We start from the raw sequence: 19595 nt of genomic DNA, 5'->3' as shown, positions 1-19595 counted from the left end.
CTTGCTCGACTTTTGCTTTCCCTATTAAACTGTCTTTATCTCAACCCATGAGTATTCTCACTTTTACCCTTCCGATTCTCGCCCCCATCCCACCAGGGGGGAGTGAGCAAGTGGCTGTGTGGGGCTTAGCTGCTGGCTGGGGTTAAACCATGACATCTGGACAAGATGAACACTGTCCCCAGTAGCATTCTGGTAGGGTAGTTTCCCTGCATGACTAACTATTTTAATTGTTATTTGTTTTTCAAAGAGAGTAATTTCTCCTATTTTAACTCATGAGTGTATGACAGTTGTCCATTAATCTGCCCACATTTTGACATGAAGGCTAAAACAAAAGACTTATTGAGCAAAAATCACAGTACTAACTCTTAATCTAAAGAAGAATCATTTTATGTATGGGGTCTAATGGAAAGCGAAACATACACTCAAACACATCTCTAGGAGAACAATTCATGTCAGCTTATTATTTATGTTTACTTGAAGCCAGTAAACTAGAAGGAAAACCAAAACTTTTTTGGATACACATCAGCCATGTGAAGAGTGTGTGACTTACTAAGACTTACTTAGTCTTAGCAGTCAGTCAGTCAAGAAAACAAAAAGCTACTGGAAATACTTCATGTAATGGATTATTTCTAAACATTTCCAGTTGTCATCTTAGAGATTTTTAATTTCATATATAAGGTAAGAAATTACTTTGGGTGGTTTTGTCTTCAAATTTTTACATAAGTCTCTATATTGTAACTATAGATTATTTTTTGAGAATCTGTAAATTTTCTTTACGCTTTTAAAAAATGTGGTACTCTGAACTTTATAACTCTCTTGAAGTATGGTGGAAAGGCTGCAATAGAATGTTGCCTTACAGTATTTATCTGAAGTACAGAAAAAAACAGTGTGGATGAAGAGAATAACAGCAGACCATATATAAGCTTTCATCTTTTTTCCCTAGAGAAGCTTTGTAAAATTGTGTATGGGTCAAAAAAAAAAAATTATGTATTACCTTTGGGTAATACACAATATATTTTTAAATTTTGTCTTGGTTAAGCCTCTGAAATGGAGGCATTATGATTTATAACGTATGTTGCCCAAGATGTAAGTTGTAACAGCAGTGGGATATCAATAGATCGTTCATGCTGACTGCCTGCATTCATTTGCAGTGTCTGGAGTTAGCCCAAATGATAAGGTGGATGAATTACTTGCTTCAGCCACTGACTGATGAGTATGAACGTTGCTGCTCTTTAAGATCCGTCACCTATAATCACGATGTATAATACTGTTAATCCTTATCTATTAGAAGAATTGTGCTATGAGGTTGCCTTTGACAGCATGGAGTAGGGTTAGGTTACCTCGCTCATCCTTGCCAGTCCTGAGTTTCCATGAGAAACCTTCCTTTTTACATGCTGATCTTGGCAGCTGAAAAACTAAATAATGACCACTGGTACTATTCAGGACAGCTACAATAGCATAGCTTCTTTTCCAGGAAAGTAATTGTTTGAGATGCACTCAGTTTATACATTCTGCGTGAACAGCACTTTGTTCTGTAATACCTTCCACCATTCTAATTTATCTTTTCTTAAGTCAATTTGGCATTTCATCAAATTATAGTTGGAAAGGGCATACTCAACACTGTTTCCCTAACACTTACCAAGACCACATTCATAATTCCTAATTTAGCTCTAATAGATGAATATCTACCTTCACAAACCTTCAGTGATAGCAATTTCACATGTTCCTTAAATATTGATCTGTTTTCTTGATTAAATCTTGAAGTTCAGCAAGTCTAGCAAGGTCAGTGAGAAAAATTTAGCTTAACAGTGGACTTTCCACTGATAAATTTAAAAGTCTCCTCTATGCCAATAAGTTAATTTGTCATTGATTAAAACTTTCTCTACAGCAGATTTGACCATTAACTCCATAAACATTAACACATAATTATCCTGGGGATTGGGATGATATACATCAATTACATCTGTGTGGTATCTACAAACATTGTAATGGGATGGTCTAGGCTCAATCATTCAACCCAAAATATACCACGGAAGCATACAGGGATTTCCTTTCTGGTTTTCTGTTGAGAGAAGGTCAGACAGAGTCAGACAGAGAGACAAGCGCGCACAAGCTGCCGCTGTGTGTGTGTGTGTGCATGCACGTGTGTGTTTACATATAGAATGAGGCCAACTAATTCTCACTTGTAAATGAACTTTTAAATTCAAAAAACTTCATTGGAAGAATATTTTATTGTACTTTCAGAGAAGGCAATCTAACTTAAAAAATACAGATATTATTACATTTCAATGTATGTATAAGGTATTGTAATAAGAGTTCCATGTTTTATAAAAAAAGAACCTGACGAACCAGGTTTAAGAACGATCACTAACATAGGCTTCCTTATAGTCCACCTGCCTACAGTTCATATTGGAGAACTGCCTACCAACTCAAGATACTCAAGAGGTCAGCATTCTTCACAGTATTTCAGGTATCATTATTTCAGACCTATTATTAGATAACTGATTAAAAAGCAATTCCACTATGCTTTTTTATTCTTATTCTTTTCACATTTCCCATCCAGGAACCTGAGTAGGGTTTTTTGGTTTGGTTTTTTTTTGTTTGTTTTTAAATTCATGCCTATAGTAAAGTTCTAATAACAGTCCTTTGGTCCCCTACTACGGCAATAGTGCTAATTCACACATTTAAATTTGGCTTTTACATTAAATTTGGTTTTAAATTAACAAATTGGAAACTCTTATGGTTTTCGCATATGTTTGCTTTTGTTGGGCATGCAACAGATTTGTTGCACAAATCTCTGCTTTTCTGATCTGTTTGCTACTTTAATTACTGAACAAATACCATAACTCAGCCCACACATTCAGTCCTCTTATGGTCTTCTTTTATCACATACTCATTGATGCTCAAGGTCACTTTGGGAAAGAAGGGAGGTTTACAGAACACTGTTATATCAGAGCTATGAGAGAACTTCTATACAGTGATATACATGTAATTGGTTTTTTTAACTCTGGTTAAAATCATTGTTTTAAATGGTAGGAGCAGAAAACAGACTCTAAAAACACCTTCACTGAATTTTTGAAAAATGTTTGGTCCCTCGGTCCAAACTGCCCCATGCAAGCTTCAAAAGTTTAGGTTAGTTCTAAAGCAAGGGATGCTAAAAGATGGTATTGTCACAGCAATGGCAGATTTTTGGCTGTTGCTCATCTTGACCTCTACACACATACGCTGGATTGTTATTGCAATAGGATTACTCGTGTTTTCAACATTGAAGTCCATCCTTAAAAGCTTTTCTGGATTATGCAGTCCATCAGAGGTTTAGACTTTAAAGCAAGAGCATGTTAAATGCTTACCTCTTTGTCTCCCATTCTTTGCAAGGCATCACCCAGATGAAAATAAAAGCGTCCGTCATTTGTGCCGGGCTCACCAGACTCGAGTCCTTCCTAAAAAAAAAAAAAAAAGAAAACAAAAAAAAAAGGAAAAACTTCAATAGGACTTCTAAAAGGGTTCATTTGATTGCTGTAAATAGGCTGCCAATTCTATGCAAGAGACAGGCTATGAAACTGGCTATAAAATATAACCACCATGGGAACCTGGAACTTATGTTGGACAAATACAATACTTCAATAAAAAAACATTGAGAAATGTTATCAGTTTTCCAAATGCCATGGCCTCTCCCCTCAGTCCCTCCAAGGTGGAGGTGTATTCAGAGATGGACACTTTTCCCTGGCCCTATATACATATACACAAGCATTTTAGAAAGCTGGATTAAGGTTTTATTTTGTGGTATTTCTTCCCAGACACTCAGAAGCATAGGTAAGCCCTCTCTGGATTTTTCAAGAACCTTAAGTTTGCAGCATACTGACAAACTCAAAACAATTTGAGATTCACAGCTGTGTACTTAGGGCTAACCACTAATAAAACAAATACTTGGTGTTTAAGAATTGATGAGTCAATGTACAAGTCTGTTCCAGTTCATAGGCATTGATATTGCAATATGACTCCAACATCTTAAACTGTGATTTGTAAGTAGTATGCTTCTACCTTGACGTGTTTTATACATTCCAATTGTATTTTTTACAGGTAAAACATTTACTGTAGGTGAGAAAAGAAAAATACCTTTAGATAGGGTATGCTCTCTGCTATCTTGTTTTCTGCCTTCAGAATGAAGCCATAATGTACTTTGGCAAAGCCATCATTTGGAGCCAGGCTTAGAACCTGTTTGAGAGCAAATGAATTAAATACTCACGTATGGATCTATGCAAATTAACAAACCTGTGCACATATTACTATTTAGTGACGCAATGACATTTCCTTCCATTGCTGACTCTAAGATAAATTCTTGGCTTGGCTGTACTTTCTTTTCCCCGTTCAGTTTTGTGTTTCTCCAGAAAAATCTATTACAAGCCAAAAACTTTAAAGTCTCAGAAGTAAAATTATTCCTGAATTTTCTGAAATTTCGGAATTGCATTATTTTTTTGTTGTCTGTCTTTCTCCACTCTTTCTCTTGAGTTACAGCATGCTACATTACAGAATTAACACCATTAACACTTAAGTTACCTTTCCCAGGTTTGACTAACCTGAAGGAAAGCAGCTGCTTTTGAACAAGTCTACAGAACAGTAATGGGAGGCGTAGCATAGAAATATACCTGAAATAGTTTACAATTAGATAGGTTTATACTGGTGGCAAACTACTTTTGGCAAGAGAAAAATATACTACGTTGCGAAGCACAGTGAGGACAATTTAGAAAGATGCTGTAAAGTAACGGTTGCATCATGTGATGAGACTGCGCAAACCCTGGGAACACAAAGGCGTTCTCAGCACGACAGTGAACTGGCGCACTCTCTGGAAGAGCTTACACTTGCTTGGCCAAGACAAAGCTATCAGATGGTAATGCAAGGTCTAATGCGGTAGTGATTCAATGTGCTTTCACACTAGAAGGTGATGGATAAATTATTCTTGTATAGTTGTGTGCTGCACTCTTTGACCAAGACCAAGACCTAGCGTGCTGAATTAAGCTAAAAGATTTTGTATCCTGAACAAGATTCAGATAATGTCCGACTTATAACCTTACTTAATTTTGCAGGAAAGGAAAACCCATAGGCAAATACCCAGAGATGGATATTTCATAGGGACTGTGCAAGAGAAAAATTTGAGAGTACAGGGACAGTTGTAGGAAAGGATCACTGTATGGGGGAGTGTTTCAGGGAAAGGAGGTGTGAAGCTGGTTGGCTTGAGTTCTGAAACATGTACCCTCAACGTTACTGAGATAATTTAAGTGCATTTGGTCTGCCTTAGCCAAGGGGAAAATTAGAGAATGTCTTGATCTACTTTCCAGCTCCATGTTTCTATGATGTATATATAGTATATGTATATACATGTATATATGTGTGTATATATATATGTTTATATATATATATAATTCAATATCATTTGTAGCTCTATGCGATATCAATTACATGGTCAAGTTAGTCTGTCATTACACCTCTTCTCTCCTTAAAATAAGGGTGGGCAGTCTTATCAGGAGATATCCTCAGTCTGTGAGGATCATCACAAGTGCCTGGGAGTCAGTGGAATTACAGAGGCTGAGAAGTGCTGAATGTCTAGCACAGTCACTAAATACAAAACAGATGAACAATTTCTCTTGCCTAAATCCATTTTTGAAGCTACTAAACTTATGCCATGGATAAAATGTCTGCATACATTATAGCCATGTCCCTCTGCCTTTTCCAGTCACTGTCTAACCTAATTTTTCAATCAAAATAATTACAAGCAAAACCATAACAAGTCCTCTGGGCCAATTTCTCTGCTTTCTCAAACCTTATTACATACAAACTACATCTGAGCAAAACCAAAATCAGTGCAACGTGGGTATAAAATGTTTTGAGTTAAAAATAGCAGCATTTCACTTCTTTTTGCAGAAAATAACTACTATGAAGGAACAATCAATTTGAGAATCCATCTGAAGTCCATAATATGACACATTATTAACAAAAAGTGAACTTGGCAATTCATAGTAAGGATGAGCTTGATCCCTAGTATAATATGCTATCACTTCATGCAACTTATGCTTTTTGACTACAGCATTCTGTGTATAATCATTTTGATCCAAGAATCTGTACCTGCAGGGTGAAATAAAATGACTGACAGAAATATTTATTAGCCATATCATTTTAATTACAGTTCCTTTAAATATAGGATAAAGCTATCTGATTAATTAAGACAGAATAGTATTTTCTGTATTACAGTTCATTTAAACTATGCTGAGTTGCATTAAGGCATGATCTACATTCAGAGCCCCTAAAGAGAAGCGAAGAGATACAATCAGCAGAAATTACACTGGAAGTATTTAATGTAAATTGTATTACTCTGTTGCTGTTGCTGCATGCAATATTAATTATGTTTAGAAATAAGTTTTACTAAACTGCTCATAGCTATTAAATATTAATCATGAATATATAAATTAACCTCTGGGGCTATCAATGGCTAATTAGCCAGGGCAGAGTACTGTGTTAATGTGGATATTCTGCTTTTGGTACCTGAGATAGCTCAATCAGAGCTGGCTTATGCATGTTTGTATAATGCTGCACTGAGCCATGCAGACATGCCTCAGCATAGCAGGCAGAAAAAATGCTACTAGCAGAGTAACTGGTCTTATAAAGTTCTCTTCCACTATATTTTATCATAATCTGTAGATCCTCAGAAAAAAAAAACCCCTCTAAATTCTACTAGGACTACTTTTAACATTATGTTTTCTTTGAAAATAAAAATAGCTCTGAATATCCACTGGGACCATGTTTAATATTATGTTTCCATGTCCCTAAGTGTAATGTTCAAAAGAAAATGCTTTAACATTAGAGGAAAAACTGAAATCCCTTCCAAAAGGACACCATTTTCCATTTGTGGTTCAGCACAAAGTCTGGCAAATGCGTATTAGAAACGTGTATTTTTTGTTACCACACTACATACCACACTACAGCGGTAAGTACAAAACTCTTGATCTGAAGTTCAGTGTTTATACACATCGCTTCTGTACTAAAAGAAGAAACATATCCTATTTAAGACTTCTGAAATAAAAATGTGAGTATAACACTTCGATAGCTGCTAAGACATAACAAATTTGGAATGGAAAACAAGAATTGAATGGAAAATAAGTAAACTGGCCATTAAATTTAAAGCAGAAAGTTTTCATTCACTAGGATTCCTTAGGCATCTATTCAGTTCCTTGGACATGATGCCAGCTACAGTTAGTCTGGTCTGAAATGGTATATACTGCAATCCCAATGTAGGGTACAGTGCCTGTGAAGGGTCCAGCTGGTTGTGCGTGCTCAGCCCATGCCTAACACGGACTGCTAACACTGAATTAAGATTGAAATGTTATAGCAGGAAGCAAAGAAGGACATGGGTACATTTTGCCCAAGAATCTAGCAGATTCCCAGGAAATGGGAAATTTGGAGTCTAGATTCTCCTGCACAGAAGAGTGTTCAACTCTTGCCTGAGGAGCAGAAACAAGTACCACATACACAAGAAGTTAGACAACCATGAAGAAAAGAATGGGACCCAGAGGGGAATCAGGAAGAAGCTGAGCCTTTAGTCGAACGAGGGGTATGTTCTCTTGAGGATGAGTCCTGAGCTCTGCTCTCTCTTCCTAGATGCCCATGCCTTTCGCATTAAAGAACACTTGACTAAAACATATGAACAACCTTACAGTGGGAACCAGAACCCAGGATTCATAAACATTGGAGGCATCTACTGTGCAGCACTGAATTCATGTTCTTGTCTGTGCTGTCTTACGTTTTCTGTGAAATTACTAACTTGTCCTACGCTAGCAAGGAGGATTTAATCATACTACAGAAGTTACCCAGATTTGTCAAAAATCATGGGAAGAGTAAGATGTCTCCTGAAGGCTCCTAGAACCACTCTTCACAGTTTGCCCCCTCTTTATTGACTATACACAGAGCTCCAAACCATATGCCAATCACCTTCCAAATATGCATTGCAACAGCTGAGCGAAGCACTCAAGAGCAGACCATATGGCCCTTAAGCAATCTGCCCAAAATCATGTAAGAAGCCTTCAGTATAACCAAGAATAAAAGCAGGTACACGTGAGCTTCTGCCTGTTTCTTTGACTGTATTTTCTTTCTTAAAATTCTTCATGTAAATTTATCCTGAATTACAACAAAGAAAAAAATTACATTAATGTGTTGGGATTCAACCTGAGGAATAGTCAGAATATGGACAAAACCCACATGATTTTTAAAAAGAATAAATCCAACTCCTTTTAAAAGGTATTTATTTGTTGGTCTTTTACACGGACAGAACATCACTATCTATTTCAGTGTTTAGTGAACTGCAAAACAGTAATTATACTGGATAAAGTCTATGGAAGCATGGAAAACAATATATTAAAAGCAGAACTGTTCTTATCTCGCATATCTGTTCTTAATCTGAGCAGTATACACTGCTTCTGAAGTATATCAAACTCAATATCAAAGTAATTATATAGCAAACTCATTACCTTCTTCCATTTATAAAAAATCCTGTGATTATTGATGTTGAGAAGTTCTAACATCTGTATTGTTTGCAACAAAATAGTGAAAAATTGCAAAGGAACATCTTGCCGAGGAGGAGTATTGTTTTTGTTTTTTCAAGTTCCTTGCAGCTTGCGAAGCAGGTTCAGTTAATATATTCTATCTTTAAAAGCTGATGTTTCCAATCCTCTAAGAAATTTTGACAGCAGGCCAAAAATTATTGAACAGAAATGTTTTATGGAGGGATCTACAAAGTAGCCAAAGTAGCAAAGCAAACATTATTCTGGCAACATCTGACTACCAGAGGAGCTTGAGGAAAAAAACGGTATTATCAGGGATCGGCTCCTGCTTCCAACAATGTAGTTGAATGTCCTCCTTCTCTTTGAGAAACCACCTGAGATAAGAATCCCCTCAGACTCCCAGATGTGGGGGACGGAAAACCATGCCTTTATTCTCAGGAGGTGGTACTAATCATGCTGACACGTCCTCAGTCTACATAACCAGCCAATTACCATATTACGTCTGTACTAAATAAGCACTGCAACAAGCATGCCAATATCAGTGAGACCATCTCCGAGCCGGTGCTGATGGCTTGTGCTCTATCAGTGATGTCAAGCTCCGCATCTGTCAGAGTTTCCAGATGTTAACAGGGTTTCTAAATCACAGAAGCAGAGTGGCCTTTCCTGGCAGTGAAATTTCCCCAGCCTGATAACCATAGTATAAGATAGGAATATAAATCCAATGAACTGTCCGCACTACAAGCGTCATGAGAGAAAAACAGAATTTAGGCTGCCTACAAAAATCATGAAAAACCAAAGGTTAAATAGCTGTGTGAGTACTGAACTACTTTATCACATGGTTAGAGATGGTGTTCCTGTAAAAAAAACCAGGCTTACTTCTGCTTTCCATGTCTTGCAGATAAGACATCTTTTTTTATACCATGCATTACATCTATATACGTTGTCAATATATTCCAAACCTGGCTACCAGAAGGTATAAGAAATCAAATATTATTAAGCATATGAAGAACATCTGTATTTCTCTGTCTATAAGGAAAAACATTCAATGTGACAGTATCAGGAAATCTGAATTAAAATTAGAAGATAATTAAGAACTGCACTAGAAAAAAAATCGTATCTATATTAACCCTTCAAAACCAGACATGCAAAATGTTTAACAACTAAAAACATTAAAAGCAAGCAACCTTTAGAATGAACACATGAATGCAAATAATATTTTTCCTTGGCTGGAATGGAAACTCACCTCTTCATACACTTTCTTGGCATTGCTGTTATCTCCTATCAAGAGGTAACCAACACCAAGGTCATTCTTGAATGAAGTATCACTGGGAAACAGTTGAACTAATTTCTGTAGAGTAACCAGGGAACCTCTCATGCGACCTAATTTGATTGAGCAAGACTTAATTACAACTACAGATTTGAGTAACAGTAGTAAGATGCTTACACAACATCGAAGAAAACACAAATCAGAGCCAGGTGTTCCACTTTCACTAACAATCAAGCAGCAGAACTTGAAAAAAACTTGTGCAGATAGGAGTATATTCAGCTGCTTGGTTGTCACTGGGGGTGTAGCCGTACAAGGAATATTTCAGGAAATCACTGCGAATGCATATCATGCAGTGTTATGGTAGCCTCTAGTGGAGAACCGTTCACAGTGTAGCAGTAACAACACTATTTAAGCTTTGGTTGCTCTTTCATACAGATGTCAGTGCTTGACAAAACTAGGTAAACATATCAAAATAAACTTTGTCTTACTTGATTAAGTAATTAAACGCATTTCTAGTGTTAAGCAATAGTTCCACTATATTTCCATTATTAAATTAATCATGCTTTATGTGCTTAAAATTACATTCCCTGACTTCCTAGACAAGGTCTTGCTGAGGAACAGCAAGATTAAAACGAGTTGGTATTAAAATCCAACCCATGGGAACAGAACTCTTTTCTCTAAAGTTGACTGTGCCTCATATTCTAATCAGCACTTCTTGTACATCACAGAATTGAGATCTAAACTTTCGGATGTTATCCCTGAGTTCAACTCCATTCTTCCCTATGTTTACTGAAAATTTATTCTGGGTATGTTTACTCTGTGTATGTCATTAATTTCCTCATGATTTCCCTCAGCTTCAGTAGAAAAAGAAGAACATTTTCTTCTTTCTCTGTCAAAAATTGTTTTGGCCACCTACCATCATAGCTTCTCATAGCACCTAGTGCACTGTTGTCTACAGGCACTATTGTCATACAAGCAATTATATACACTAGTTCCCTAGAAAAAAATTAAAGAATTTAAAAATATTATTCATAAGCATTTAAGAGATTAGGAACACAAGTCCTACCAAAAATTCAATGGAATTGGCGCTTTTAAATCCTTAGTGATCTTTTGAAAGTCTTGCTCACACAACTTCCATAATTTTTACACCATCCTCAAATCTTACCAAGAAACTGCTGCCTGTCTGCTTCTCGTTTCAAGCTCAGTTTTATCAGATCTGAAGGGACATTTGGCAGACTAACCACCTCATCATAGGTGTTGATGGCTTTTTGCAGCATCTCATTACTTCTCATTTTCTCAGCTAAGTCATCTTCAGACTAGAAAGAACCACAAAACCATTATTAGAACATTTAATAAACCATCAGTCTTAAAACTAACTCTGTTTTCTTAAAAGGCAAACTATGCAATTGTTAGACTATGGGAATAATTTTAGAATTATTTTTAATCTATATAATTTTGGCATAACAATGAAAAACTTATTTGGTTGTGCATTATGGTAAGGCAGATTAGAAGTACTGTTAATTCTCGTTTCCTGCAAACTGAAAGCATAAGTACGAGAAAATGGGAACCTAAAAAATACATTAACACAGGTTTTTGGTTAATATTTGTAGAAGTCATGATTTCTGCTTTCGAAAATAAATGAAGCAATCTGTTTCAATAATATGGAAGAAATGTAAATCGTTGCCTACGGATTATTTGTATACTAAGCCTCACACACAGTAATACACAGATCAAAACACACCAACAAACATTGCATTCATATATTCAGACACATTTTCTTAGAAAAATAATTAGGATTTGGCTTTACTCTTGCATATATTGATAGAGTATCTACCCTACAACTCTTTAGAACTTAAATTCATTCATCAAGCTCAGGAGCAGACCAAATGATATACGAGATCTCCACTGTGAAATTACAGCTTCAGTGAAGCCGATGGAAGCTACTACTGATTTCATTTGCGGTATGGCACATTCATAATTTGTTTCCACAGCTGAAAAAGAGCCAACTATATCTCAAATGCTGAATTTTTAAAGCATTACTTTGAATTGTTTATACAAATGCATCCATTTTCATGTGTTTAATGCATTCTTCCCAAATGCTTTATTTTTATTGGTTTATGTTCTTAAGTCAATTAGCAGAGCGAGGTGTAGGTACGTCGCAAGCAATGCATGTGCAGAAGCTCCTACTGGTCTATCTAAACTCACTGTTATATCAAACACATTAACTGAAACAGCTTCAACTGTGCTAGCTGCATATGCTGTAGTAAGTAGTTAACATCTGGAATCTTTTTGCACTTCTGTCCTTTACTTTTTTTCCTTGGGTTACTTTGAAATTGAGTATGGGAAATACCAAAAAATAGGGTTACTCAGCCAAAGAGTTCATCAGCTGGTTTCAGAGATAACTTCAGAAATCAGTTTTAAGAAATAAATTATTTTTCTGACGTACATTCACTAGGAATTTGCTTTTCCTTTTTATTGAGGGAATTGCAGGGCAAAGAATAGTAAAAGACACATAAATAAGAGGCAAAAATTGTCAGCATAAAATCTGCATAAATTCACCAGTATAGACACTATAAATAATAAAAGGAGGTTTAAGACCTATCTGCTGTTCTTTTCAGCCTTAAAGATGTTAACAATTTCTGTAGAATATTTTAATCTGTCCTAAGTGTAGCTCCAGAAATCAAATCAGAAATTGCTCAGAATTCTGAAAAACACTTCTAATTATGGAATCTTTTGCAGAATTTTGGGGGAAATAGTTCCCTTATAAAGCTATTACAAGATCCAGAAAAATGAATCCTCGTGTCTTATTAGAAACTGAACCTACAAAATTAGCATGTAATGTTGGTTCATGGTTCACAGAAATGGAGAAGTACACTCTTGTGGTGAATTCATGGCCTTCACCCTTATCCTTCTCTGCAGTTTTACCTTTACTTAGTGACGAGAGACAGCAAATTTGAATGTGTTGCGTTGGTATAAATACCCATTTAAAAGTAATACGGTGTTACAATGTAAATCCTAAGAATAATCCATCTGTCAGTGAAGCCCATGATTTTCCCGTTCCTTCAAACAGCTTCAACTTACACATACTGGATTCAATAAGTTGTCATTGGTCATGTTAATGTGAGTGTTCAGTAAAAAGACTTGTATGAGCCTACAAAGGCTACTGAAAATGGAAATGAATTTATAGCTGTTTTTATACATTCCCAGAAAGTGTATGCTAATTACGACTTCAGATCGTAATTAAAAGGTCTGTAAGACCTTTTAAGCATTACTAAAGTAGTAGGTTGTGACTACAAACTGTTGTAGAAGGACAAATGAAGTTGTGTCACTGGGGGGAATTCTGAATGAGAATAAGCTTCACAGCTGGCTTCAATGATCTGCCCTCCTCCCTAAAAGCAGTGAGGTAATGAGGAGGCAGGAAGCATATTCTCTTAGATATAATGAGTAGATTCATAAAAAAGGTAAATATTAAAAGCGTAAGTTAATCAAGTCAAGTCCATCATATATATGAACCGAAGAGGTGTCCTACTGTAAGAAGGCAAATAGTTCAGCAGACTATCCATCACACAGAGCACTAAAGTGTTTGGTCTGCTGTGTATCAAGTGCTTGTGTGATAGTTTTTTGGATAATCATGGCTTTGGTTTTAGCATGACTATGATTAACCAAGTGAAAACTGGTTGTGACTCCAATTCAAGTGCCTCATTAATTGTGTAACAGCACAATTCCCTTCTACGGTGAGTGTTTCACTTTGCTCATCTTGATTAACAGGAATTCAAGCAGTCTTTTATCATACCTAGTGCAGTGGGATTATCCTACTATTTATGAAAATACAAAGAATTATTCTCTTGAGACATCCCAACATGGCTCAAAAGTATTACAAATGCAGAGCTTTTCCCTTCTACGGTGATTGTTTCACTTTGCTCATCTTGATTAACAGGAGTTCAAGCAGTCTTTTATTATACCTAGTGCAGTGGGATTATCCTACTATTTATGAAAATACAAAGAATTATTCTCTTTTGAGACATCCCAATATGGCTCAAAAGTATTACAAACGCAGAGCTTATTTTCCAATGCTTTCTCTTTTCTTGGATGAGAACATCTGAAACAGAACTCATTCCACAAGAAAAGGCTAATTACGCCTTCTTGCCTATGAATTTGAGTTCTTTATCCTTTAACACTCTCTCTATAAAAACTCCAAATCCCCTTTCCTATTCCCACTAAGCAAAAAGCAGCATTTAGTCCAGAGCTGACTGATGGGTTGATTTACCAGCTGCAGCAAACAGTATGTAACAACTAAGTTCTGCCTGTTGTTCCTGCACTAGGACATTAGTTGGGATTTCTCTCTTACCATTCGTCTGACAGTTTTCATGACATCTCCAGTATGTATCTTATTTTTGTGTTATTTACAATACTTCCCACTAGACTAAAGTTAGACAAAAGCTCCCAAAGTAATTGGGGAAGGATAGAGGACTGAAACTGATACAATATGACAGACCACATAATTCTTTTCTTCCTTAGGAAACAACCATAAAATTATAAATGAAGTCTGACGGGGGCTTAGAACTCTTGTTTAAAAAGGTTTATTTTATCTTTTTTAACAATTATGGCTCTCTTTTTTTTTGTACCTGTGCTTTCCCGTATCTTGCTCGAGGACTCTGTGGATATTGACTCACTAATGCTTCAAAGGCCCTTAGAGCTTCTTCAACTTTTCCCTGAAAGGTAGAGATATTTATCAACATTTCTATCTAATAAAAATGCTGAAGGATGCATGACCTATTAACACATTTTGGTTTTTAATTGGGGAAACTAAAGAAAAACAAAAAAAATGCAGACTGAATCAACAGTTTTCACTCATATTTTTCTTGGGACTGCCTGCTTATTTAAGAGAAATCCATTGTCATTATTTATGAAACAATATTATCCACTTCCATGGTTAAAATGAATAGCTTTGTTTTTATTTTACTCACTTTCCCTTTATTGACTGGAAAAAATGCTGAGATGACAACAACCTGCCTATAGCAAAATGGAAAGATACTATTACTAATAACAAAATCCAAACTGAATGTAACAGAGAAAAGAAAGCAAGTTCTATACCTATCTAGAAATTTCCTCTCTGCATACCTCACATGACCAGCAGTATCGTAACTATGGTTCTTCTAGGGGAAATACTAGACTCATCCATAGTGAATGGCTGTTTCCTCCAAATGTTTTGAATAACGATGTCCCTCAGGACACCTCACGTGCTCTGTGTCTCTTCCCTGTCCCATACAAAGTCCAAACGTAACTATGGTATTCTCATGATTGCTGCTGACTAGCAAGAAAGGATGGAAGTTGAGAAGAACCAGCTGCGCTGTTAAATAGGAGCTGAGCACTGCTCAGCAAAATTTGGCATTAGATCTTGCTGCCACTTCCAACTCTTACAGCTTTATAAATATGAGGGATTATTATACACAACTGTCTTGCTATCTTCAAATATTACATATGTCTGATTTGTCACTAAATTTATCCTGCTTCCTACAAGACAAACATGACTCTCTGCAACTCACCAAGAGACACAGGCAGGAAAAGAGAGTCAGCCAACTGACCCTATAGGCTCATCAAAAGTTTCTGTTATGCTTTTCTCTCATCAACCAATTGTTTAAGTAACAAGAAGCATGAAAATGCTTTTTATTTTTGTATTCTGACACGTAAACAAGGCTCCTAGTGAAGAGCAGGAGCAGAGGCAGCCTGAGGTTAGTGCTCTCTGTGTAGTAGCACTTCAGCACCATCATACACCTACAGGAACTCTGGGGCTGCATGGATAGCAATATAAAGCTAAATCTGCACAGTCAGTCTTGCTCTCTTCAAGAATAATCATAGAATCATAGAATCATTAAGGTTGGAAAAGACCTCTAAGATCATCAAGTCCAACCGTCAACCCAACACCACCATGTCCCTAAGTGCCTCATCTACACGTCTTTTAAATACTTCCAGGGATGGCGACTCTACCACTTCCCTAGGCAGCCTGTTCCAAGGCCTGACCACTCTTTCAGTAAAGAAATTTTTCCTAATGTCCAGTCTAAACCTCCCTTGGCGCAACTTGAGGCCATTTCCTCTCGTCCTATCGCCTGTTACTTGGGAGAAGAGACCAACCCCCACCTCGCTACAACCTCCTTTCAGGTAGTTGTAGAGCGCGATGAGGTCTCCCCTCAGCCTCCTCTTCTTCAGGCTAAACAGCCCCAGTTCCCTCCGCCGCTCCTCATAAGACTTGTTCTCTAGACCCTTCACCAGCTTCGTTGCCCTTCTCTGGACACGCTCCAGCACCTCAATGTCCTTCTTGTAGTGAGGGGCCCAAAACTGAACCCAGGATTCGAGGTGCGGCCTCACCAGGGCCGAGTACAGGGGCACGATCACCTCCCTCCTCCTGCTGGCCACACTATTTCTGATAGAGGCCAGGATGCCATTGGCCACCTTGGCCACCTGGGCACACTGCTGGCTCATGTTCAGCTGGCTGTCGACCAGCACCCCCAGGTGCTGATGACTGAAGAGTTCTTGTTTATTGTTGGGGGTTTTTTAGCTTGTTTTTCACAGTCAAGTTATTAAATTCAAAACTACCAAAACTGCTTGACTGATATTAAGATCCACTGGTGAGGAGCAGGAACACCGGCTTCGTGCTGTAAGCAGCTGTATGGGAGCAGACACTTAGGGGACACACATTTCCAGCAGAAACAAAGCCTACTACAAAGATTTGCACCTAATGCTCATGAAGCATATGAACACGTACTGAGAGATACATACTACACACTTATATTATCTAAGTGGTCTGATAATAGGTGACTTCAACACTCAAATGGACAACAGTGATAGGACAGTGTGATTAATTGAAGCAGTTTTTTGATGATAGGAATTCAACAGTTAAGCTAAATATTTTCAAGGTTAAAGGTGTGCAAACACACATGAATAGACACACACCCATGACTTCAAAAAATTTAAAGATAAACTATCCAACAGAAATGAAACTTGAAGGACAAACATGTACTGAATATTTAATTTTTAAAAGTTAATTTCACAGAAAGTAATCTAAAAGTAGTTTTCCCTTTTCTGAAGTTAATTTTCATTGTATTCATTTTTGTCCGCTGTTTACAGTCCTGAGGGAAACATTCAAAACTTACTTTTTTACGTAATTTTTCTGCAGCATCTAGTTCAGCTTTAATGGTCTTATCAAACTTGTTTAAGAGCTTTGGCTTCTTCTTCTTTTTAGCTGGAAGAGATTTGAAAACATACAGCTCATTACTTCTTTTGCATTTCACAGCAATTGTTTGGAGTAACCTTTAACTAGAGACTAGTACTGTGCTGGTAAAGTGTACGATTTTCAAATAAGGCAGTTTCAAAATACACTGAAAAGAAGTTGATTTCTTATTTATTACAATCACAAACTCCTAAAAAAGCAATCTTCAGTCATTCAAACTGAATAATTTCACAGTCAAGTTTTTGATAAAGCATTTTTCATCTCATACAATCAAGGATTTTTTTCCAAATGGTTCAACTGACGTGGAATAACAGAAAGAACTGTTATTTTTCCACATCTATATGGTATTATGAAAAATATAATTACCAGAACATGTTAATAATTTCTAAAGTTGTGCCTATATATGTCTACAATGTCTAAAACAATTAAAAGAGTTGATAGAAATCAGTTACTCAGGGTAGGAGGGACTCAAAAATCGTGTAGTCCAACTTCCTACTGAAAACAGGTTCAACGCTGAAATGTCTGATCAAGACATCTTTAAGTTTCCACAGCTTAGCACAGTAGCAGAGCAGCAGCAGTATGTAGCAAACCAGTCTTGAAGTAAATTGTGTAAAGTAAATTGCGTTTGAAGCAAATTGAAGTAAATTGTGTCAATTTAAACAGCTATTTACTTCATAGCAGTTCACTTTTAAACAATGTCTATTTTGGTTGCATTAAGTATACTAGATGTTAAAGAAATGCACTACTGAAGGATACGACAGCAGGTAACTGCTTTTCTCCATATTTGCTACAGCAACTAAAAATTAAATTAATTACATTAATTAAAAATTAAACTAATTTAAAAAACCCTTTTCTGACACAAGTAAGGGAAATATATATTGGCTGACACAAGTAACTACTAGTTACATATATATCTTTAATTAGTAGCACATATTTTTGCTTAAATTATGCATTATGTTTTCTCCTCTATGGACAATAAGTCATTAATAGCATGAAAAGAAGTAACATTATTATTTTCTTTGTAGAAGTTTAAACAGGGAATGCCATAACTGGTATGTGTAATGCTAAACCCAAACACCATACAGCTTAACATCACAAGATTGCTGCAATGCAGTAGCAAGTATTTTGGATAACCGCTACAAGGTATTGTAACTACTCATGTTTTATTCTGCTTCCCAAATCCTCAGGTGCACTGTTCAGGGATGACAAGAGCCATCACATGCTACTGGAAGCTGTGCTCATGATTCATTAAATGATACTTTCTCTCTGAGACTCTGATCCTACACAGAGCTTTAGGCAGACAAATCACTTCGCCTATGTTAAACCTCAGCAAAAAAACAACACCTTAGTTAATGCTAAACCAATCCTGACCCCACCCAAGCATTAAAGGATCTCATGAGTCTCAGCTGCTTCTGTACAAGATAAAAAAAAAAACTTGACCACCTTTGGTTCTTTCTGTGCAAGACTTTTACTGTCATTTTCAACACTGAACTTGGACAGCTCTGCACGGAGAGAGTTTTTCTTATGTTACCTTTAAAAACTATTCTGCAGCATTGGTATGCACAGTTAAACAAATGCTACTGCTTTTCAGGGGTGGGGGGTGGGGGGCGGAAATAGATTTTAAGCAGGATTGAAGCTATCCTACTAAATTCCGTTTACTTATTCACAAAGGTCGTATGAAGCTTTAAATACAAAAATGTCTTAAGATCTATAAAGGAAAGGTACTAAAGAAGCAGTGCATTAGGATTATTATATCCCTGTTGATCCTTCTAATAACAGAAGTGACTAATTTTCCAAGGCAATAGCTACCAAGAAGGTAAGAAGGAAAAAAGCTGTCTGACATACAGGAGTTTACTGCTTTTTCAGGATAAACCACCAAATAGCTCCTTTCAAAACCAATATATTGGTTTTGGCCCCCTAAACACTTCAGGGTTTCATTGTACCCTATGACTTTAAATCAAGCTTTTATACTCAAGCACACAATAATGCACTTAAGGAATGTAGTTATCATGGAACTGAACTGACCTTAAATATGGTTTTTTTTTTTTTTTAAATATAATAATATAGATGGTTTTAATGTCTTTTGTTCATTCCCCATAAATAATACAGTAGAAATGCATTTCAGTCCATGGCCAATTCCAGTCTTGGTATGTCTTACTTTAATATTAACCATTTCATAGGAAAGCAATGTGCTTACTGCATTTTCATACAGTTAATGATGATAATGATTAAGGAGCACAGCACTGGCTCTGTTCCAAGTGTTCACACCCCTTGAATGCAGCAGAACTCAGAGAACCAGCTCTCATCACGAAAGCAAGGATCCCTCCACCCCAGACTCTGAGTCCACAGTGACTAACAGGTATGGACAGAAGTTTCTGACATAATGTCACTGGGCCTGAAAAGAACAATCCAAAACATGCAAAAGGTTTGTTGGGTTTTGTGGTTTTTATCTTTTCTTTTCTGAAAATATGCCAGCTCAGTTTTTCAAGAAACCATTGCTATTTCTAAGGCCTGGCTTGTTCAACAGTAGGTGTGGATGAACGCGGAAGCA

The 19595-nt window shown here is 36.7% G+C and overlaps 1 protein-coding gene across 1 annotated transcript in view; it reads right to left on the bottom strand.

The window, feature by feature from the left end:
* The window catches only part of ASPH (aspartate beta-hydroxylase), a gene marked incomplete at its 5' end in the record, with an annotated part of 37490 nt that extends 20434 nt beyond the window's left edge, over nucleotides 1-17056 (bottom strand). Inside the window, 6 exons of the mRNA XM_009576486.1 lie at nucleotides 3351-3440; nucleotides 4117-4215; nucleotides 9793-9929; nucleotides 10982-11132; nucleotides 14442-14528; nucleotides 16968-17056. Of these exons, the coding sequence (XP_009574781.1) occupies nucleotides 3351-3440; nucleotides 4117-4215; nucleotides 9793-9929; nucleotides 10982-11132; nucleotides 14442-14528; nucleotides 16968-17056 (653 nt within the window). The remainder of the gene's footprint in view (nucleotides 1-3350; nucleotides 3441-4116; nucleotides 4216-9792; nucleotides 9930-10981; nucleotides 11133-14441; nucleotides 14529-16967) is intronic.
* Between the last annotated feature and the right edge of the window lie 2539 nt (nucleotides 17057-19595).

The sequence above is a fragment of the Fulmarus glacialis genome, unplaced genomic scaffold (genome assembly GCF_000690835.1).
Source record: "Fulmarus glacialis isolate BGI_N327 unplaced genomic scaffold, ASM69083v1 scaffold2894, whole genome shotgun sequence".
In the NCBI taxonomy this organism is placed as follows: Eukaryota; Metazoa; Chordata; class Aves; order Procellariiformes; family Procellariidae; genus Fulmarus; species Fulmarus glacialis.
The sequence above is the reverse complement of the archived record's forward strand: the minus strand, read 5'-3'. Positions and strand labels throughout refer to the sequence as shown.